The sequence below is a fragment of the Atheta coriaria genome, unplaced genomic scaffold (genome assembly GCF_025399875.1).
Source record: "Atheta coriaria isolate IRGN ID8LTWV9N9 unplaced genomic scaffold, Caltech_Dcor_3.1 hic_scaffold_5_pilon, whole genome shotgun sequence".
NCBI classification, from domain to species: domain Eukaryota; kingdom Metazoa; phylum Arthropoda; class Insecta; order Coleoptera; family Staphylinidae; genus Dalotia; species Dalotia coriaria.
The window spans coordinates 3,898,408-3,922,180 of record NW_027045447.1 but is presented as its reverse complement, the minus strand read 5'-3'; the positions used below and the strand labels follow the sequence as shown (position 1 = coordinate 3,922,180).

Sequence of the window (23,773 nt, the reverse complement as noted above, 5' to 3'; positions counted from 1 at the left end):
CGCTTGGCATGACATCGCTCCACATCCACTTCACGTACGCCCCTTCAGCATCTTCCAACATCTTGGAAAATTAATTTCGTCTACGACTCACCGACGAAAATATGCAAACAATTTTTTCCGGCCCGTCGCTGCGGTACTACCTCTTTTTGTTTTGGTGTATTTTTTGCGGCGCAACTTTTTATTTCCACCGGCGGACGCAGCATGTTGCGCGCTACTACCTCATGCAAAATATAATTTTCCTTTTGTTTTTCTTTTAACCATCTTGGCCCGCAGTTGGTCCAACATTAACTTATGCTCGCGCCACAAGTTGCTTGACGCTCACTGGCGCGAAATTCTCCGCATATAACAATTGTCCAATTTTATTTGCACAAGGAGAGTAAAGCAGGCAAGTGCTTGCCCGCTGCTCACTACATTGTCGGTGCTTGTTTGCACCCTTTTTTTAACCTCTTTTACTTCTTTTTGTTTGAATTTCGAAATTTAGCAAGTCCATAACCCAACCCCGAGAGTTGGTCTGATAGCAAGTTGGCGGTTCGTTGGCTCCGACCACCAGCCAGCCAACCGGTTGTTGCTTTAGGAAAACCTAATCAAAAATGTATCACTCACAGAACTCGCGGCTTATTTTTCCTCGTCGCGATACGAAACACCACAGCAAGCACACAATGTGCGGTTCGAATAACACAAGTAACGAAATACAGAAAAAAAATCGTAATAGAAAACCGCAATGCGGACATCACACAGCACCAACATTCAGTGAGGTCGTGATTTGTTTGTGTTGTTAATTTTGCGCGATGACAAAATCAACTTGCATACTCCATCATCACCGCACTCACATTTTAATTATTACTGGCATCTATTAACAGTATGCGTCAGACGAACTATAATCATAGAAATTCAAACCACAAACGAAATAATTCGCATGCAAAACAAAAACATTGAAAAGTATAAATAGGAAAAACACTCTTTGAATATTTTTGAGTAAAGCAAGAGACGAAATTAATTTTCCAAGGTCCGTTACGCCGTCCTGCAACAAACTTGTGCGCTGAACGAGGGCGCGTTTTCGCAAAACTTTTCTCATTTTGGATAATTTCGATCTATCCAAGTGAACACTTCGAAACTAAGCTGCGGTGGTACGCCCGTAAAAAACTCTTTTGCCGCCATCATCGTGAACCACGCCTCAAGATATTCAAGACAAGGCATTTCAAAATATAGTACATCGTCTTAATTTTCAATAGTTATAGTTTATACCAAACTGCAACACCACTCAAAACTTCATTACTGTAATGTTTGAACCCAACGCGCATACAAAATGTTACTTTTTTACTTTTCATATAAAGACAACGCTTTGTTACGCGCTCGCGGTATTCATGTTAATTTATGCAACAAAAAATAAAAGTTATACAACGCAATAAAATATATAATTGCGCGAAATTATAGAAATATTTAACGAGCTGGGTTGCTTGTTAACGCTTTGTAATGCGTTCATTACGAATATAATCGAAATCACATGTCGTGCGCTTTCCACATTCTATCTACACTACATACAGCACGCCGAAGTCGCGACGTTCATGCATTTGGGCGATTTTAGCTTTTCGCCCATAATCACTGTGATCACCGGCGTGTGTAATGATCGTAATGAGTGCGTGCGGTGCAATTAATCTGAAACGCATACATTTGTCTGCGCGCGCGCCCCAGCGAATTATTTCGTATCTCGCTGGTACAGGTGGTTAGGTAAAAGCACAAATTGGGCGCACGCAAAGCATTCAAAACAAATTCATCGCACACCGTGCACAGTTCTGCAGTGGCCCGACCGCCTGTATGCACATTAGAGTTAGACAAATGACGGCAATCGAGATAGACGCGTCCGATGGTTAATGGTCATCCAGACCTTCGACCATGCATGCGACCAACGCAATATCCAGCGCGCTAGTCGGGTCCAGTTCAGTTCACGCCGCTTGCCACTCATGCCACGAACACACACGCGAAACATGACAGCGACTCTGGTAGGGACGGACGGATGGATGTTGTCTCCGACAAACGTTTAAATATTTATTTGCGCGCACGCGAGTGGACGTATGCTGAATGCATTTTCATGACAAAACGCAGCGGCCATCATGGTCATCACGTCGAAGCGGGCGTTCTGAATGAGCGATTCATTTGAGTAAACGACGCACCGATTAGACTAAACTCCAACATTAATTCATTAAGACTTATGTCGATTGTAACCTTTAATTAACGATTATTTTCTCATTTATTATAAGCCACCAAGTGTAATTACCAAATAAAATAATCGTATCGATTTTATTCAATAAAAAAATATATTTAATTTCCAATCTTAACTTTTTTATTTTGTTTCGAGACGCTTCAACATTCATAAAGTTGACTACACAATCTTTTTATTATCGTTTTTCATCAGCTTCACCTTTCATTTTTATTCGCTTTTTTGCACCTTGAGTAAGTCTGAAATTTTAATGCAATGTCTCGCCGCCATGGACTTTTTACACAATTTTGCGAATATAAGAAGTTCGCGCTGCATCTCACACCAGAAAGTAGAATTTATACGATGGCGCAATTAGGAACGAAGAAAACTATTTACGATTGCTCGGTGCAAAGGCAAGGCGCGGCAGGGGCGGCGTTGGAAATGGGCTGCGAATAAGTGTGCGCCGATGCGCTAGGAAGGCTAAAGGTAACACGGTGAAATTTAATCTTGGAATGAAATCCCCTTTTAGAGCCTCATTTAGTAAATATAGTGTAGGTAAAATGCAGTGCACTAAAGCTAATATATGATAAGTATAATGTACAAATATGCATAGCTACCGTCTGCAACATAAAGAAAATTGCATTTTGATATTACCCTAAGAACAACTTTGAAAAATAAACGAGCAGAAGTAAAATTTACGACAAAATAATTATTTTTGAAATATTAGTTCGCAGAATAACTGAACAAATTATTACTGCGAGAAAAAAAGAGGCAATTAGTAAATATGGTTTCAAACAAAATATTTTCTGTTTTATTTTCCACAATTGGAATAGGAAAAAATAATCATGTTCATACGTGTATATTTGATTGCATTGTTTGCTCACTTCAAGGGAAATTTAATATAACTAGCACAAAAAAGTGTTTTTGCAAACATTTCAGGGTGTAAATGAAAATACTCTATTCGGCTGTATTTACAGCATGGGCCGAGGGCGCACAACGCATATAAATAGTTAAAATGTGCAGTAAACCAGAAAACGCGGCCGGCGCCATATTATAAACTAGAAAATATCCATCCGGATAATAGTGTATTATAGCAAGCGCGTGCGAATAGAAACACGAGTCCACCACCAACGCGCAATACACACCGGGGGTGCTGACTCGACGAAAATGTTTTCCACCAGTAATGGAAATTTACTGCCCGTCCGCGCGAAACGTAATTCATAGTTGCATAACGTCCAACTCTAGAGTCTAGACCCAAGCGCGTTTATTTTTTCGCGTTAGAAACATCGAATTTACTAACCGTTTTTTAGCCCAACACTTTTATCGGATTCTATTCAAGCGGCGTGAACGCACCTGAGCTGTATTTTTATATCGCCCATCGTACGCGTTGACAGAATATTGCATTATGTTCGTTATAAATCGGCCTCGCAGGCGAGCGGGGTTGCAGTGTTGGGGAGGATGTGGATACACAAAAACGGAAAATTGAATTTGGCCGGTACACAAACTGAAAAAATATACAATAAAATAATTTCCAGCTAAACAAAACCCGCAATTCCAAAATTTGCTTTGTGTGCAATATAAACTATAAAATTAAATCATTAAATATTGCTGAAGTGAACTACAGGCTACAAAGTGTGTAGCTAATTTTAAAGGAAAGAAAGCAAGACTGATTTACAGTCGGTGAAAATTCCCCAAACCTAATGTAGTGCAGTCTAAATGTGAAAATAAAAATATTGAACAGAGAGTGGGTAGTACCCACCTACGCGTAATTTAATTTTCTGCCATGTAATTCCGGATTGATTTTCTCGAAGCACCATTGAAAAATTGCTTGCCTGATTTTCTATCGAATTCTTCGAAGAATTCCTCAAAGTCTTCCACTTTGATTCGACTACCTCAGCAGCGTCAACAAAATAAGAACTAAAACTAAGATTCCATTCCAACATTTCATTTTCTTTTTTTAATGCATCGAAAGCTTCTTAGAAATTTCTTCCCGAGACTTTTGCAGCTAGAGCTTGCAACGCCAACTTCCGAAAGGTTTCGTAACCTTTACGGCTAGGAGAAATACATATGCAAACATAGAATACAAACCAAATCAGACACTCGCAGACAAAAAAGGTGAATCCCTTTGCTCGCTTCCTACTTCCATGAATACATCTATGCATAGTGCATGTCAAGATCGAAAGCACAAACAAAAAGTGAACAAAGTACGAAGCAATGTACGCAAATTCTCGCCGCGTTGGTTGGAAAGTGCGAGAATGAAACATCACACGAAGAAATATTCACCCCGCGCGTGAAAAACTTGCCTGTTCCGGTTGCCGAAAATTCTTTTCCGATGCGTCTTCGATGCGCAAAGACGTGGAGACGAACTTTGAATACAAAAATATCGCAAAAAAGGACTACAAACGAATATAGGTAGGTGTACAGGATGGTAGGATATAAATCGACGATTGTAAAAGCTTCCAGAATAATAAATAAAATCCTCTCCGTGGCGCTTGAAGGTTTTCTTGCGATCGCGAATCGACTCTTTCGAATGCCAGAAGCGTATAGACAAAGATAGCTACATTTCATTTTATGTTTATCACCGACTTTCCATAGTTATTTGAGCGAAAATGTCAGCAAGGTACTAACTATCAAATTAGGCTGCGCTCTAAAATGAAATCAATAAAGCAGCAAGCACGCTACTATTCTATTACCAACATTAACCTGCTGGCATTAAAGATATTTGTCACAGGAGCTTAAATATAGAATAAATCAATTTTACACGTGCCAAGAAATCAAACTAAAATGTACCATTTCAACTATCTATTGAATTTGTTTTATGATCGAGTGTTAAACTTTTATATCGAAATTTTACAACCCTTTAAAATGCGCAAAAAGATGCGAACGAAATAAATCAAAAATACGTTGGCGTCTCGCGCACGAAATGTAAAAGATAAGGTAAAGTTAAATCCATTATTCAGATTTTCAATACCCTGATAGGTGGGATAGGTGTATTATTGATTCAAGTCGCGGCTCGAATTTATTTTTGGCCGAACTCTGCGCCCCCAGCACCCGCATGGAACGCATTCGAATGTCAGAGATACACACAGCGGATTTACCTAAATCTCTACATTTTAGCGCGGCATCGACGACGCGAGTCTACTCCCAACTCACGCGGCACTGGCTTTATAGCAAAATCGCTAAAAAAGTTCAATTATAAAGCGATCAATTTTTGGTATACCTATATATACATATCTACAAACTTTTATATCGTTGCATATCAATGATATTGCCATTATCGTCTTTACGTTTTTGTAGGATTTAGTCACGCTTTTTTTATTATAGTTTTTAGTTTCAGTTAAGCCACGTTGGCTGCGCTGAAAACTGGAAAATGAAAACACGAGCGCATTAATATTGTGTATTAATTTTCCGGCATGGTTTTATTCCTATTAGAATAGCAGATTATTTCCATTTAAATTATTTTAATTTATTCTCGTTTCGTGCGGTCGGCAATCGCGGTGAGCTCGCTGCGAAGAGGACGAAAAAACCGCCACCAGTGTGTCGTAGAAAGAGACGTCCCCGAGGACCCAGCAACCCGGAAGAGGCACGAATGGTCCGCACACCACTGTCGTATCCAGTTCGCGGTTCTGTGCGCACAACTTTCATTGTTCAGCTCGCGCCCAGACCGCAAGCTGGGGAACCGATCGTCTTATAATTCCACTTTTCGTTCTTCGAAAATTCGCGCACGTATAAATCCCGTTTTTAATGAATTTCAACCAAACGGAATCCAAATCCAAATGGAGAGCAGTGCAAAGAGAAATCGGAGAAGGCGTAACGTAGCGTAATGGATGGATGGCCGGAATTTTCCATATTAAAACCAAATCCCGAAAATATACGCGAATGCGGTTCCCGCGAAAACAAAGAATAAAATTAATTTCGAATCGACATTTGCATGTGAAACCAATGTAAATTGTTCTCTAATGACATTCAATACCTTCACCTTAGGATGCTAACGCTTGAAAACACTTTGTGAAAATTTATGACTTAGCAAGATTATACTGCGAGAGAACGGAAAAACCAACAAGAGTAGGTACATCAAACAAACTGAGTAAATAAGTACATTGTCTCATTGTAGTTCGTTGTTACTGATGCAATCATTTAATTAACTGCAGTTTTCGCTTAGTCCTAGGACAGAGCTATCCGTTACATTTCATTCCACAACAATTTATCTAGGTTTATAAATAGACATTCTGATTTACTGTTGCGATTAGTAATTAAGTTAAAATAGAGTTTAAAAAATAAAATTCTTTGCAAACAGTCGACATGTTAACACTTAAAGCAAACATTGTAAATAAATGAAAGCTAATTAATCCTTGAAGAGAGCAAATGTTAAAACAATCAACAAGCAGACAGTCACGACACGCCCAGCAACTTCAAAGAAAAGATTAGCGACTACGAGCGAACAGTGTGCGCCTAATATATTAATTAATTCTTTGTCAAACTTATTCGCACGCCCTCGCAACGCCTCCAAGGCAGCTGTAGTAATGCCGCCACGCGCCGAGTAGAAGAACAAATATAAAACCCTTGTAAGAAACTGCCAAGATTGCCAGAACTGCCAGTTGCGGCCGCGTACGAATGGGATGAAATACACGGGTAATTTCTTTTTGAAATGGACCAGCTGACACACACCCTTGGACGTGTACACTCAGACACCGCCCGGGTTTTATACGCATCATAAAGAATCCTTTCCCCGAGAGGAAATATCGGCAAGTCGCGGCGTCGAATTGTACGCCGTTACAAATTCGCCTTGTTACCGATCGCACCCACACCCATACAGTTGGTCCTTGCAATATGCGCGCGCGCGCGAATTTCCATTAGCATATTGAAACGAAACAGTCAAACTGTAAGGCTAAGCTGCAAAGTTCTTTGAACTTCATTTCCGACGCGAAGCAATTACCAAACGAGTTAAATTCGCGAATTTATATCGGACCTGACTGTTAGGACTAGTGGCGGGCGAATTATTCGAAATGTATAAAAGCGCACTGTATTTTCGCGGCATCTGCGAGGACTCCATGACTTTTCCAAGGACGGAGTGCTATTCACTAAATTCCGACAGGAATCATTTCCATGCAGGCAGCGCAGCGCGCATTCCAACTTACAATATTGCCAGCGTTTCGGTTACATCCGGCGGGCGACTATTCTTGCGAATTGCAAATTTAAAATAGCAATTGAACCTCATTGTTGGCATCGAATAGTAAACGTTAAGTTAAAATTCAAGAATTTCATCGGTGACTACAATTTGCGTGTAGCAAACAATGCGACCCACAAAAAGAAAGAGAGACTCGATGAAAAGTAAAAAAAGAAAGAAATTCATTTCTTAATTAATTTCCCAAGTTTCGAGTATTTTTCGGCTTCGCCAGACTGCCCGGTGGTGTTTGGTCCCAAAGTTGGTTAATTAAAAAAATTAGAAACTTACACGCAGTGGTGCCAGGGGGGTCCGGTCCTCCTTCTCCTTGTTCTACTCAATTCCCAACCCGCCCATCCTATTTTCTTACGCGTCGGTCGCAAGTATAATTAGCAAACTTTCATCTTAACGCGCGAGCTACGTCTGCTTTCGCTGGCTTATTACGAATGATAATGAACTTCTTACCTGCAACCAAGCAAAACATTTATTTGCATAAATTTACACGTGGGTTACAATATTCAGCAGAAGAAAACTTGTTACATTATGGTAACAGCTTACAACAACATATATAAAATTAATAGTTAATCTGTAGATTTTCATTGTGTACTAACCGTAATCTGGGAACTACGTATTTTGATAACGTTGGAAAAGAGAGTCGTTTTACGAACGAGCCGTATGACTCACGCTGGTGATCGTTTTGGCAATGATATCGTCTCTGGCGCTATCGTATAGAGCTGCCAGGAGTCTTTCGGGTATCCAGCTGTCGGTTTCGCCCTGTCGCTTGCTGCACAAGCCGCTGTGTGTGCATTGGCAAGCGAATTGACCTTTTTTCCATAATATATATTGCCCGACATTTTCGAGCCGATGCTTCGCCCCTCGCTCCCGGAATTCCCTATTCCCACGCACACATCTAGCCACCGTCGCGGCGACCCGTCGCGCACAATATAAAAGTCGATCAAAGTGCCCCCTCGCGGTCCTAACCAACCCATCCTATATACCTATAGGTTCGCTTCACGAAACTCGCCCAGAACGTCCATAATAATGGCATCAGTATCACGCCAGCGAACACGGTGAGAAGGTAGACAAAGCGAGGAGCAGATAAAAAACGAAAAGATCCAAATCGAAAAAGATCACATCTTTAGAGAAAAGTGAAGGATATCGTATCGATGTGAAGCCTTGTGTGCACTGACAAAGATATGGAACTGTTCAAAGAACACGGTCTCACCCACAAAACGGAACGGCGTAAAATAAAGATGAAGAAAGACATCAATATAATTTACTCCCGCGCATTTAAAGCAATCGCAGGAGAAAAACGACAAAGAAGGTGGAGAAAAATGAATTATTGCGAATGATATTCGTGTCTTTGGGTTTTGTAATATTGCAAGATGATACTGGATCTGGCGAACAATGATGTAAGGCCGGAATTGGAACAAGGCGTATCGAGGGTCAACTGATAAAGTCCAGCGCAGAAGAAAGATAGAAGGAGTATTTTCTTCCCCCAGAACGCACATATCGCCGGTGAATTGGGCTAATACACTCGAGGACGACAAGTTATTGTTGCTCGAATGGGGTGGCATTGTATACGACGCTTTTAAAAAGTTTTAAATGTCAGAGGCACATGGTATTAAACTGCCGGCTAGAAAAGTTGAAAAGTTATAAGGCAAGTTCCGGAGATATAGCTCTTTTCACCGGAAAATCAAGCAAAATAGACAAATCTGTGCAGGCTGTAAAATTTTATCACTATTTCTATTTTACTTTTGAAGTATTTTCCCCATTAGCCGGAGTATTTTTATTCCTTTGTGACGCCATAAAGGAAATATTCATTCTATTATCTCGGCTGTAGAAAATTCTTGAGGAAAATAAAGAAAAAAACGCACGATAATCCAACACGTAATATGTAATTGCGTGCGTACTATGTTGTTTTTCTTTCTAAGCTTTCCTATTTCTACGGTTATGAAATAATATTTATGCTAAATGGTGTTATTTGTTGGCCTCCCCTCATTTCCATTAGTAACGTATTATAGTATTTTTCTCGTTTCTCGTGCGGCTCGTTACATCATGTTTATGTCACACGAACGCTGATTCGCGTTTCTTTTTCTTCATCTTCCATACAGTTCATACACCTTTTCTGTAATGCGCATTTTACCTTAACATGCAATAAGATAAACATTAACCGAATCGAAAAATCACGCCACACTCGAGAAAATATGTGGTATGAGGTCGTACACCAGAAAAAAAAGGCTATTAATAAAACACCTGCTCTACTTTTCCAAGAAAATAACAACACAGGCGAGTGCAATCTACTAATCCCAGGGAAAAGAAGAACAACCACGTATAACAAATGTGTAAGAATGAATTTTGAAACAAAGATGAAAAATGCCCGACTAGGAAGTTCAGAACGATGGTGCAAACAGCTGGTGCACGATCGAACGACCGAAAATAAGAAGCCCAAGTAAGAACGACTCAGGTGAATTAAAAAAAGACCGAGTGTGCCAGTCACACAGTGGCTAAGGTAGGTCTTTGCGCGGTTAATACGCTCTTCTACTACCTGACCAACACGCGGTGGTTCTGTTCCCAAGCCGCTGTCTAATGTTCAACTCTCGGCGTGTTCGGATGCTCCACCGAAAGTGTGGAAACCATTCTTGCATTTAAAACGCTTCCTGCGCTTAGTCTTAATGAAGCGATGTGAGAAAAATGCCAATGAACATGACAAAAGCTGCTGCGTTATTCGGAGTAGGTTCTTATACGAGAAGAGTACGCAACAAACAACCTCTGCCGACTTCGTCGACGCCAGGTGCATTTCCGTTTCATAAACAAGTTATCCATAAAACATGTGAATGTGAATATGAAGGCAGGTTGCACATGCACATGCTGCGAAACTTTAATGCAAACTTTTTCACTCACGAATATTCGCATGTGAACGAATAAAAACTCGGTAAATAATAATAATTTTCATGCGGTAGATAACGTTTTATTTTTTTCGGGAATCTGCCAAAGCCGTCGCTCTTTTCCCGCATGAAGATATAACAAAATTATACTTTTGTTGTGTGCAATAAGCTTCTTATGCCCTGGTTCATTTCGCCTTAGCCGTACTTTTATATTTACGTTATTTATGTGTTTACGCCGTAAACTGATATCAATTCGTTTACTTGCTTAGTTTAGTCATTTTTTCGTACTGTTTTCGTATGTGTGTTGCATGACGCAGCGCAGTCGAGGGAGAAAACGGCAATAAAAAAATGTAAATTTAATTTTATAGAAAAGACGCCCAACAAAAAAAGGTCACGAAAGGGAATGAAAAAAAAGAAAAACGTAGGAGTTCTACTCGCAGTAAGCAATCTACAGAGTAAAACGAACAAAACCTTCAATATCTTGAATGAAATATACTTTACAATTAAATTTCCGTTGATTTTATTCTTTATATTTCCCTGAAAAGCTTTATTTGTTTAAATGACATTGCAGCACACTTGGAATTAATCTATTTCCACGAATAGAAAACGTATTGTTTGCAATTCGAAAAGAAAAATCGACGTTTCTACTTAGCGATTGTTTTCTTAAATCGCTTAGTATGTATCGAGAACCCTCGAAGAGCTATCGCAGTTTTATTCAAAGGGCGCAGAAAAAAGTATACGATTCAAACATGTCCGTCTCACGTCTTCAGTGCATTCGCAGAGGCGCCGAGCGTTTCGAAGGGGAAACGGCCCAGCCCGGTCCTTTGTTGTGTGGATAACGAGACGGAAAAAACAACAATGTACACACATAAATAAGTGTAACCTTTTTTTCGCGCCCGAGCTAACGCGCGGCAGAAGAAAGTGCGGATCTATTATTCTTTTCGCGAGTGCACGACGCAACGCGGGTGTGTCGGGTGTGCGGGCATGTGCGCACCGCAAAATAGATAAGGGGGATGATTGAATTGAATTCGCGGCGCATATAAATAAATGTATAAAATAAGCTAAAGCGATACCTAACCGACGCGCCCCGACCCGACGATGGGAGCGAATAAATAAATTTCGAATGCATTCTACCGGCAATGGAATACATAATGCACAATAAAACGAAGATAAATAAAGGCGCTGTGGCAATTTCTGAAATTATCAAATTTCAATAAACACCGATCGTCATAAATGCATGGAAAATGTACGAATAGTAAATATTCGAATTGCATGCGATGAAACTGAACTGGACGTGTGAATTAAATCCGAGGCGGAATGATAATAAATGTGGCAAATGATTAATCACTATTTTGCACTTGTTTACTAATCGAATTAAACTACAAGTCTCGGCAGCGAGACGCCTACGCTACGCTTCGGGGTAGTTTCATATGAAGTAGTGATATAATACTCGCTTTAATCTCGAAATGGCACTAATACTAGCGCTAACGAATGAGTAATCGATAATTTAAATGAGTGTAAATATAAATTCGCAGATTCAATTTAATCTGTATCCTTTTTATTTTAATTAAAATCAAAAGTTTTAATTAAATAATCGTTAAAATACAACATAATTATTTTATTTCTCGCACTGTTGCGGAACTGTTTCATTTTTGAATTCAGAAATCATTTTTTTTGTTAAACTAAATGTTTTGTTCCTATCAACCTGAACTCCGACAATAAAGCAATAAACACACACGTTTGCAGAGCACGTTTTGTTCTCGAATTTGTACACACCTAGCTCGCACATGCAATAAAAGCTCAACATTTACATGTGTGCCATAACAAATATTGAACGACCGAGGAAATTGCTTTACAATTGATGTCTCTAAATCTAGCATGTCCGCTGCGCGTTTTCGTCCAAATATATTCGACAATTTCTATTTGGGACCTCAGTCGACCAGACGACCGGTTGATCAAATTGTGCACCGCGTTTTTCCCTTTAATACACAATTTGTTATTGGCTTTGCTCGCGGTTATTTATTTCGCAAATGCAATTCCCGATTCCCATCGGCGCCGACCTCGCACAAACAAATATTAACCGACCGCAACGCGCGCGCGTGTGTCTTGGCCGGGCCTGGTCGAGCTGGAATGCACGACCAAATCGAAAACGAGAATAAAAATTCGTCGAGAAAATGTCGCAGAATAAACAGCCAACGACGACAAAAACGCAATTTCCTGTGCCTTTTTTCCGTACATCGAAGCATGCACAACAATCCGTTTCATTTACAACAGCGTTTCGATACCTTTCATTCTCATTCGCAGGGTAGTAGGTAGGTATTATTGGCGTCTTTGCGGTCGGCTCGATAAAAGAAAAATTGCGCAAGAAGTTTGAGGGCCGCGGCTCGATTGGACAGAAGAAAAGATTAAAACTCGGACAAATTGCTTGCTCACGCTCGCGAAGCCGATGGCGAAAGCGTGGACGCACGCGATCACACCTCACACGTCGTAACCTGTTGTAAAAATAGCAAACGCTCGATGGTTTTGTTTCGATCCGGGGTGAGATTGCGATATTAGTTCCTTTTTCGCATGAAATCGAGCAATGCACACACCATATACGTCAACGAGCACGATTTTACTTGGAAAACAAAAACAACAAACCAGAAAAAAGTCATAACATTAATCTTTATATTACAACTAGACCCAACCACACATAACACTTCCATAGAATTCACTATATCAAATGTTTAGACTAAGTTCCGTTGTCGATTCAGCAAATTACCAACAATTATGTGCCTATTGCGCTGTTATTCTTGGCGCTGCGATGTTTTTAATAAACCAGCGTGTATTAATTTGTCAAGCGTGCACATTTCCTACGCATTATAAAAGACCCATCCATTGTTGCCGGAGACGCTTACGATTAATAATTCATCGAGGAATTATTTATCGATTGCTACTTAACAGCCCCACACAAGAGAAGAAACGACCGAGCGAGCGCGTTCGTCGTCATAAATTCATTTTCTATTTATGTGTGAGCTGTTAGCATTTTAAGCCCGATATCAAATGCCCGAAATAAATCGAAACACAAAGCGCGCCGCCCCCCGAAAAGGCGTTAGACAGTGTGTATATTTTATAGAAATCTGTTTAGCGACTGTTTCATTCCGCGCGCAGTGCGCACAGAGCGTCATTAATCACGCTAACGAAATACGTAATGCATTCAGCGGAGATTTGGGCATTCAGCAAATATTAATTTGAATATGCACACAGAATCTCCGATTATGTGCAAATGACTCTCTTCGAGCATGCGTCTGTAGATACAAACAACTTTAATAATTAATCAGCATCGAACTAAATTATTTGACATCAGGCGCTCCACTCATTTCAACAATCTATATTCGTATTGTTGAAACTTTTTTAATTTTGGGTACTACACTCGCATTTAAATAAATTATGGCATAAATATTAAATTTAGTACATTATGTGCCATTAAACGTAATGAAATATCTTCTAGTAGTATGCAAACATTTCATTTTATAAGCACCTGCATCTGACCATTGTTATTTAATCTCTCCAATAATATTCCCGGGGAAATTTCATCGTAATCGCAGTAGCAAAAGTTAATTTCGGCATGTTTGTAACTTGTTTACGTCTGCAGAAATTAATGCAGCGCTTGTTGATTTTATTTTAATTCCGCAAGCATTTCTATGCCAACCGAAACAAACCAACATAAGCATACACAGAGCTAACAAAGAGACGTACATAAAATGAAATTGTATCAACAAGTCATTCATCAAAATGATAATGTTTTAGAATTTCGAATCAATAACCTAGAATTTGGCTTCCAAATTTGCGTACATTAATTAAATGATTAATGAGCAAATTGTAACAATGAACAAAACTATAATTCGAATATTCGGTGAACTGAATTTAAATTATCGACGAGCAGATGTTGACTGATGAATTCATTCGCAAGTATAATATAATAATCCATTATAAATAGAATCGATCGCCGAGATGATTATGTGCAGCCAGGCACATGATGTAAATTTACCTGGGCCGCAATGAATTGTGCACAGAGGAACAACAAGATCTGTTCTGTATTAGTAACATCTCTGGTTGCCCGGCGTGTTTCCTCGCCCACCCGCAAAGGCGCACAACCAGATCTGAAACTTGCTCGAAAGTGATCTCAGTGATCTGCTCTTGTACTCCTTAGTCATGAACTCGGGCTTCGTCGTTAGTTCATTCATAAAAATAAACAGTCCAAGCTGTATTTATGCTTTACCTACCTACCCACGACACACTCTGCTTTGATTTTACAATCTTACGTTACTAGCAGGGAACGCACGCGGTACGATGTTAAAAGCCAAGGCGTTAAAATACATTCGACACGCCAGTGTCATCTGGCTAGACCCGGCTTACAATTTGAATATATCCCAGCCGTGTGATGGAATTTAAAGAGATCACACACGGCCCAACCTATGAAGCAACGAATGACAAGGTAACCAAGATGCGGTTGTGCGTAGGACGCGTGTCGAACATTTTTCCGCGATGACTTAATAAGTTAAATAATAATAGACAATTGTCAATTGACTTGAGATTCGTGCGCGTCGTGCGCTACCCGGCGCAACATAAAAATAACAACAACATTTTTTGATTATCAGGGTATAAATAAGATATAATAAAGGTCATTGCGTTTTAAAAGTTATCAGCTCTTACCTGCACATCGCCTAAAATCCCAATGCAGATAGCCACCGCACAGAGCAACAACGCCGTCAAGCGCAACATGATCGCGCTGTGCGTGTTTCTTCAAGATCAATTCGAAACACGAAATCGATTCGTCCGCCCGCTGGCCGGCGGCGCGTCGGAGACGAGTCGGTAAAAATCCCAGTTCCTGGCGGAGTGTACGCGCGATTATCGGCGATTTGCACACCGACTACTTAGTAATTCGACCGGACACACTGGCTAGAGCGCTTGGTACTGCAACGGCACACGCAGAGAGTCGCCCGTACAGCGGTACGCCCGAACACACTTGAACTTATTCCGCGATGGGTGTTGATCGTGACTGAGGCTGGCTCCACCTAGCAGCACGACTGTGCGCACGCTCTAACCGGCACGCCGCCGTACACCGCGCGCCCCCGCAACCAGGCGGCCGACGCGCGTCTTCCTCGCACGCGTATGCCGTGGGGATATCGAATGCCTTCGTCGCTGCACGCACGCCGCACTCAACGCCTCCCGCTGCTCCCGTCCTGCTGGAACTGGAATCGCATGGCGCGGCAGTGGCGGCGGCGTACAGAAGTGCGATTCCTTGATTGTGTGTGCGCGCCCTCGCACCCTCAGCGCGCCTGGAATTTTCTTAGCGGGCTTGCGGACCCCGCGCCGCGATACAACAAAAGCGGCGTCATCCATCAAACTCTCATCAAATCGACGCGCCTGATATTATTATTTCGCAACATTGCAATCGAAATTACAAATTGCCGGAAGGCAAACGCGTTGAGGGAGACCGGCCCCTCCCGCAATAGTATTTAGATTCGTTATTCAAATTGTATCCACAAGGGGATGATGGATAAAAAATATTGTGCAAGCGATTGCAATTTATGTTTATGTTTTCGCAATTTTTTACATCCGGAAATAAAAATAAAATCTTTTTTAAATCATATTGATGTTAAACCATTCAGAAAATGATTATAACATCAATTAATTACAATAAATCAGTAATTCCCTCAAAAATTCCATTCGCAATTCCAAATGGAAAAGCTGAATGATCTATTGTTCTATCCACCAAATAAATTTCTCACAAAACGTGCCCCCGGCAGAGTGGGCACGCTTAATGCAACCCATTCGCCGGTATAAACAAAGAATATTCGAACCGTCCGGTCAACCGAACGCGGTCGCCGGAATTTCTGAAATTAATATCGCGTTTTCGCATCGCACACATGCCCCGTCCACGCGCGCTCTGAAAGGCTGCTGGAACTTCAGAAATTGGAAATGCCGCCTTCGCCATCGGTTCGGGTCCGGCGCCTGGTTTCGTTCCGTGTTTCGTGCGCGTGGCAGCAGTGGCCTCGCGTATTGTTTCCAAATATGCGAAATATTTCCTTGCATTGTGCGTTGCGTCCCGCATTCGATATGCGGCTAAACCAGAAAAGCTTTCGTTTGCTTCATGATAAATAACGCGCGCGCGGTAGGCCGACGAGAATGGGTGGAAACGGGGGAGGAGGTGAGGGTGCTGCCGCCATCGGGGGCAAGCAAGAGTCGTCGCTCGATGCTATTATAAATCGGTTGTTGTGAATTTTTCCGCTCGTTTTTTACCAACCATTTTCCCCTCGAGAGCGCGGCAACTGACTTAGCTAAGCAAAATTTAATAAATTCACTAACCTTATAAAAGTGCTGCCTCATTCTCCGCGGCGAGTCCGCAATTCCGTGCGCTCCTCTGCGTCCCCACCCCCGCCGCCTCACGCTGCAAGCATTTTCTTGAAAATGCGCGCATTTTCTCTGCTTCTCCGCTTAGGTATTCTGTATTCTCATTCTTACATTGGGTGTGATCAAGTGAAAACGAAAAGCTGGATGGAGATACAGAGAGCTATGAGCTGCATGGGGTGGCAGTTCGTTAAATTCTCGGACGCGCTGGCATGCCAAAAATCAAAATCAAGGAAACTCAAAAATTTGCATAGGATAAATACTTGACGATATGGAAATGTGTACGCCGCACACTCCGCTCTACATGTCATTCATTCAAAGTCAATTAAATTGTAGTATTTTAAAATTCACTGCGCTGCCGGAGGCAGTGTGAGTGCGCGTCGGCGGAGAGATAGTAAGTGCGGAGTGGCGTGATGGGTATGAATTGTGCTGCGCCCGCCGCCGCCGCCACTGCCGGCAAGGCAGCCGCATTTGGCTTTCGAGAGCGGTTTAGTAGTGCCCCGCGCGCTCGGTGAATCGCAATTCACGGCGACGAGTGGATGTGTGATGACTCGTAGTAGAAGGACGTTGCCATGCGACGCCATCGATCCGCCGACGCGGACGCCGGGCCGGCGTACGCCCGCCGCCAGTGACTCGACACCGCCGTGCGGCCGCAACGGTAACGTGGCGGCGCTGCGCCCCGGCGAATGGACGCCTCCCGCCCCCTTACCGTCCACTAACACCAAATTGTAGTAAACAGTGGCGTAACCAAACAGATACGATGGAAAAAGTTTAAAAGGATTTCGAATTTAGTTTGACCCCGATTTAATCTAAAATATTGCATTGTATTTCGGATTAAATAAACTCTACGAAACGCATAAACTTAAACTTTCCTCACGTGTACCTTAAACGCAATAACTCTTGATTTAAAACCGGCACCTCTTACAGAAAACAATAAATATTAGTAGACTAATAATCCGAAAATTTGTTCCTAATTCCGAAGTCGATAACGCAATAATAATTCCAATACTTTGAAAATAATACGGTCTTAATTTTGCGCTTTCAATTCCCCATTTGAGGGTTCAAATTGGAATTTATAGTGCACCTTTCCGTTCGACCTTAATTTCAAAATTTAAGCACCAAGATCCTTTCGTTTGAATTATATCACAGGCGCCCTGCCAAATCTGCCCTGCCGGTTTACGACAGTTCAGTTATCATAGTAAACGCGCGACCCTTGCGCGGATTACACCTTTATAGGGAAATCGATCTACGCGCCTACAAATCCCCATGAATAAAGTTGGATGTGTCCCCGTCCCCAAACGAGTGAACGCACAATCGAGGTTTCCGCTGGAGGAGGCAGGTTTCCATATTTCAAATGCAAACCCATCATTTGTTTTCGATATTCATTGTATAACAAACAACACAGAAAAATATTCATTCTTTTCCTTTCTCGTAATGTAATAAAAACGATAAAATATGAAAAACAAGAGTAAACGAAGGCACGTAGATACGAATGCAGGCAGAAAAAAAATACGTGAATAACTAAACGAGTACTCACTTTGAGCGTTTCCAACCAACAGGGCCCGCTCGAGCCCTGAATAATAAAAAACGATAACGTAACATGTCGAATTTGAAAATAAAGAAAAAAAAAATTCGTAAACGTAATATGCGCATTCTGCGCCTTTCAAATTCGGCAACTGTAATGAGTCGCTGGAGTGACAAGTTTCGCTTTAAATTCTTGAAGCGCCGAAACACAAAATACTATCTAATTGGCAGATGACGTGATGTCCTCGCTGCAATCTTCCTCGCGCTGCTTATCGATGGCATCGCCGACGACAACGCTTTTTGCGCTCGCGACGTGTTCATTATCGGCAGCATCGACCTCTCTATTATCGGATGCGGCAGTCTTTTCCTCTCCACCGTTCGTGCGATCCGCGACGTGGATATCGCCGTTGCCATTTTCGTTATTACCACTATCGGCATTCTTATCAATATCATCGCCATCGCCGTTCACCCCTTCGGTACTACCTTCTTCGGCCTTCTCAGAGGCACGTTCCGCCTTCGCCACCTCCAGTTCCATACGCGATGGCAACTGCACTTTATCTTCCGCCTGGGCTTGCAAGACGTCGTGCCTATACTGAATGGTATTAGCAAGGGTATCGTTTCCGGTGAAACGTGCCAGCTCTAAAGCGAACGCGAGTGATGGTTCATCGTTGCGTCGGTACAACACTTTTGCAGCCTCTTCAAACTGGCCTTGGGCAATGTAGCTGAAAAAAAATTCAACAATAGGTAAATTGCAAACGAGGGCCGTCATTAGCAGCCGTAACGAGAAAATCGAAACACAAACTCTACTTTGTTACAAAGTTTAATTGCATCAAACACTAATATCTATAAATTATATTTGTTTTAGAGAATTTCGTAGACATATAAAAAACCTGTGCTGTTATAGACATCATCACAAAAACAAATGTTTGAAATGTTTACTTCAAACGTTTGCGTAGCATTTTCTCCAGCTTATCAAAACAAAAGCATTTCATGCAAAGCGAATCGCGTTGAGCACAAAAGCATTTGCCCTTCTTCTCGTCAGTACTTTTATTCAAAAGTACGCGTAACTATTTTATACGAACGCTTATATAAAGTTTGGCCTTTAAGTTTAAGACGCTCCCTGGTTGTCTGCAGCCCAGAGTTCCTATACCCCGCGTGCGCGCAAAGTATGTGGTCGAAAGTTAAAAACTTTTAACGGCTTTTCCGCGTACTTTTACCTGCGAACGACGAACGCGCCCCGAAGTGAGTTACGCAAAGAAGTACCTGAGCTAGCGTTTTCCCCTGACTGCGAAGACTTACTGCCGCGCACAACCGCCCTGCCGCAATGCTAAAGTTAAATATTAACGGACCAACAAGCACGCAACGAATGTGGCCTGGTTATACTACCGTGTACTTCACTTTAGGACCGCTATCAGCATGTGCAGATGAAGGTGTTGGCGAGCGAAGAAAAGAGGGTCGCAAAGGGACGCCAGATTTGCAAATGCGCGATAAGAACTCACCTTTGCGCCGCGATCTCGAACTGGCCGGTCATCACGCACGCACTCGCCCACTGGGAGAGTATCTGCTTGTGTAGATCGGTGTCGTCCGGCTTCTTCAATTTGGCGAGCACCAGTGATTCGCGGTACATTTGCTTCACGCTGAGGATATCGATTGCCTCGTCGACCTTATGAAGCGCCAAGTAGTAGGAAGCAATTTCCACCGGATCGCTGATAGTCGAATCGGCTAATTGGCTGGCGTAAGCTTCAACGGCTTCTTGCCACAGGCTGCAAAAAACAATGGATTGCTCGAGCAAGGGCTACAATCATCATAAAGCAGAAGAAAAAGGAAGCAATCATCATTAATTAGCTCCGTAAAAGTTTCGATAGATCTCGTGCTTCTCGAAATGCGCGATAAATTGAAGTTTAGCGTACAAAACTTTTACCTTTTGTGTTTCACGAAAAACAAAATTTGTACACAAGTACGAAACTCATAATAATAATACACTTCCTCAAGACTCGCGAATAACTTTATACCGCAATTTTACCGTCGGAATAACCGAAGCAATTCAGTAGAATTTAACAACGTAAACCTACCTGAAGGAAATCATTGGTGCAACACTTATCAGCCAAGGAGTTAAGTTGCCGTCAGTAATAGCCTTCTTGATAGTCTCACCAACATCCCCCGACCACATCTGCAAATGATTCACCAACGCAAACTTCCCTTTCGATCGGTGTACATCTTTCTGCGCATCGATAATTTCGCTAATGCAGTTCGGATTTCCAAACAATTTCAGCATTAAATTATCCTCCGCTACCTCCTCCTTCGGTCTGTTGTAATGCTCGAACATAACATGGCAATCAGCAGTGGCTGTTTCCAATTTCGCTTGCCGCGCGGAAATCTCAGCCAGCAGCGGATATCGCCTCGATTTGTTCACCTCCAGTTCAATTTCCTCCTTCTGAGACCTGAAATGCTTTAGATTCTTCTTCCGCGCTGAACGCGTCTGCGCCGCCAAATCATTCAGTTCTTTGGTGGGGTGGTTCCTTAGATTCCACACTCTAATGGAGCAATCTTTACCTGTCGAAATAATGACGTCCTCGTTGAGTGGGCTCCACAAGCCGCTAAAAACTGGATCCGCATTGTTGTTCAAAAAGGTACTGATCGGTTTCATCCCGCTCCAGACAGTGACGGTGCCATCTTCAGAAGCAGTACCAATGATGCCATTTTTATACGGACTCCAGAATACCTGATTTATTGGTTTTACATGTCCGAAGAGTTCGCCAGCGATGACTTCCTTCATGCAGAGCTCGTCGTTTACCTTACTCAAGTCAAAAATCACAACGGTGTTATCGTTACCAGTCGCTGAAGCAAGCCACTCGTGGTTTGGCGATTTTTCCTCATCTTCCGCGGTCTGTATCGAATGCCACGCCATGCTGACGATACCTTTCTTCTGATAATACAAGGTAGTTTTAACTTCATACTGCGCATCCAAAATGTAAACGGTTCCGCTCTTACAACCAATCGCTAGCTTACTATAATCGGATTTCCATGCAAAATTTGTTACCCGTTCGCTAGTCGGCGTTTGCACTAGCACCGGATTTATCAGAGGATTGTCGAAGTTGTACACGGCGAGTTGACCTTCGGCGCAACAGTATAAACCGTGTTTATCCACAGGTTTGTTGGGGATTGGTGCCCACTCCAATTTGTAAATCGCCGTGATGAAATGTTGCGCGAAATAAACCGGTGGTTTCTTCGATTGGCCGCAGTTTACAAAACCTACTAACCCGTCCTGAGTACCAAAAGCCAAAAAGTATTCTTGGCTTGTGTGCCATGCCATTGACATCACTTTTCCACCTACTTTACTTTTGATTTGAATCATCTGAATGCACTGATTATTTTCTTTACTCAAATCCCAAACTCGAATGAAACCATCAGCCATACCAAACGCTACACGAGTTGGCGCAATTGGTGACGCTGCAGAAGTCACAACCGGACAGGGAAATGTTGGATAACAGGCTAGCACCATCCTACTCTGTAACATAGTGTACAAAATACTTCTATCTTGACCAATCGTCCATGCAGCCAAGTCCTCCCATTTGGAATAATTTTCTCGTTCGTGACAATACGGAGAAGTAATACAAAAGAGTTTCGGATGATCATTATGAATCAACTTGGGTTTAGGGTCTTGATCAGAAACAGGCCAAACCATTAATTCACCAGAAGCTCCACAACTTAATAATTGTTCAGGCGCAATCCAATGCATTGTAAGCCACATATTATTGTTGTTATTATTATTTCGTCCATACCCACCACGACTTTTAGCTTTAGGCAATCGCATCCTTCTCTGTACACGGCCATCCGTACCCGCTCGCCAAATTACAATGTGTCCTCCTCGTGCGGAGGAAGCTAATAGGAACTCAGGTTTAGGCGATTCGACGGCTGGAGGAGTATCACATTCGTTTACAGTTGTTTCAGAACTAGTAGCATCATCGCTGAGAAGATCAGATACTATATCAGCGGATGGCGCATCACCAGCTGCGTCCATAACTTTTTTACTCTCTATTTTCTTCACACGCGTTGCTTGTAGAATCTTTCTGACAGGCGTCTTGCTTTCAATAGATTCATCAAGTGGAAGACTATCGTTAAAACTTACTTCTTCATCTTTAGTTTCAATAATTCTCGCCTTTAACGCAAGACACTCGCTCAAAAAATCGTCCGTTGTGTTGAGGACTTCTTGAACTGCAGGTTCTGGTTCCTGGGGCATTTCATCGTCGTCAGCATGTTTTAAATTTGCCCATGGGTTGGCCTTTTTCGGTTTAGGTGGTGGCGGCTGAGATGAAGAAGGAACCTGTGTAGGAATCGTGACATGGTCATCATCCTGAGATGTAATAGCACCAATTTGTTGAGATTCATATGATTGCAACTGTGAATCAAGTGCACAATGAATATGAGTACCATTTGCAGGCATTGCATCAATTGTGTCTTGAGCATCTACAAACTCATCTTGTTTAGGTTCGTCTGTCTCACTTTCGTTGTCAGTCTGTTTACCATCTCCTGAAGTTTCTTTGCTTGCTTCTGATTTCTTTTTGAATATCAAGTCGGGAATAACATTGGCTGCTTTAGGACACCAAGCAAAATCAAGTACTTCGCGTTCGTGTGCTCTTAGTTTATATAAAACATTGCCATGACCTGTTTATGAAAAATTATTTGAAATCAACTGGAATATTAGAGGAAATTTGATGACTTGCCTTTCAAATCAGTAACAACAACTAATCCATTCCTCATTCCAAATGCTGTAAGCCAGCCAGCATGTGGACAAGTTGAAATAGCTGTAACATGAGCTTTCATTCCCAACAAGTTCTTATGTGGTGTGAATTCATTTGTGGTCATTTTCCATACTATCACATATCCATCCTCAGATACAGACACAACTTTAGTGTCGTTAATAAATGCGACACCAACCGGACGGCTCTTGGATTGCGCGTGTGCTTTGTGTGAATAAGCACATGTGTTATCAAGAAGGTTCCAAACCTTCACAAGTTTGTCATCAGCAATAGATGCAATCATGCGATTTTGTTCATTCCATGTAGGAGCCATGGCCAAAGCATGCACTCGATCCAAATGCGCAAATGAAATTACAGAAATATCTGATGGTTTGCTACTGGGCGCCGGTTTTATAATGACGATAGAACTGTTAGCGCCATAAATTAACGTGTTATCTGGCGCACAGATAGCGATTTTTGTTTCGTACCAATTCGGAGAAGGTGGTACAGTTAGAGGTTCCATTTTATCTGTAAATCAGACTTCAAAAACTTGTTGTTTCAGTTAAAACCGCAGAAATTATGATAAATAGAAATTATACGGATTTGAGTGAGGTTAGAATAGACGCGTAAAGTGTTAAAGAAATATAATATAATGAATTACATGCTCTTTTGAAATAATCACCTTTTAATATTACTGTTTATTTGCTACACTAACGCAGTAGTCACTACAATTACAATTCTGCACTTCGGCAGTTTTTAAACGATTAGAAACGTACCGTTTCAAATAAACTCTGAAATGTTGTGAAATGATCAGCATGATGGCGCCAATTTGCATAGCGCATGCGCACTCACCACAAAGATTTCAAAT

General features: G+C 41.8%; 2 protein-coding genes across 5 annotated transcripts in view; both read right to left on the bottom strand.

Annotated features, from left to right (window-relative positions):
* Appl (amyloid-beta-like protein) overlaps positions 1-15,301 on the bottom strand; it is a 65,012-nt gene extending 49,711 nt beyond the window's left edge. Inside the window, exon 1 of one of the 2 annotated variants that reach the window (XM_065302337.1) lies at positions 14,945-15,301. In XM_065302337.1, the coding sequence (XP_065158409.1) occupies positions 14,945-15,013 (69 nt within the window). In that variant the 5' untranslated portion in view covers positions 15,014-15,301. The remainder of the gene's footprint in view (positions 1-14,944) is intronic. The other variant, XM_065302338.1, reaches the window with a different exon arrangement.
* A 2,709-nt stretch (positions 15,302-18,010) lies between these two features.
* Positions 18,011-23,747, bottom strand: rig (rigor mortis). 3 transcript variants are annotated; one of them, XM_065303143.1, is made up of 6 exons: positions 23,588-23,747; positions 22,891-23,445; positions 22,691-22,831; positions 20,239-22,633; positions 19,666-19,929; positions 18,011-18,888 (listed from the first exon to the last, which is right to left on the bottom strand). In XM_065303143.1, exons 2-6 carry the CDS (start codon positions 23,426-23,428, stop codon positions 18,387-18,389), a joined length of 3,840 nt encoding a protein of 1,279 aa, XP_065159215.1. In that variant the 5' UTR covers positions 23,429-23,445; positions 23,588-23,747; the 3' UTR covers positions 18,011-18,386. The 3 variants fall into 3 exon arrangements, with proteins under 3 accessions (XP_065159215.1, XP_065159213.1, XP_065159214.1); XM_065303141.1 differs by having other exon boundaries at positions 20,239-22,831; XM_065303142.1 differs by having other exon boundaries at positions 20,239-22,831; positions 22,891-23,433.
* Positions 23,748-23,773: the final 26 nt, after the last annotated feature.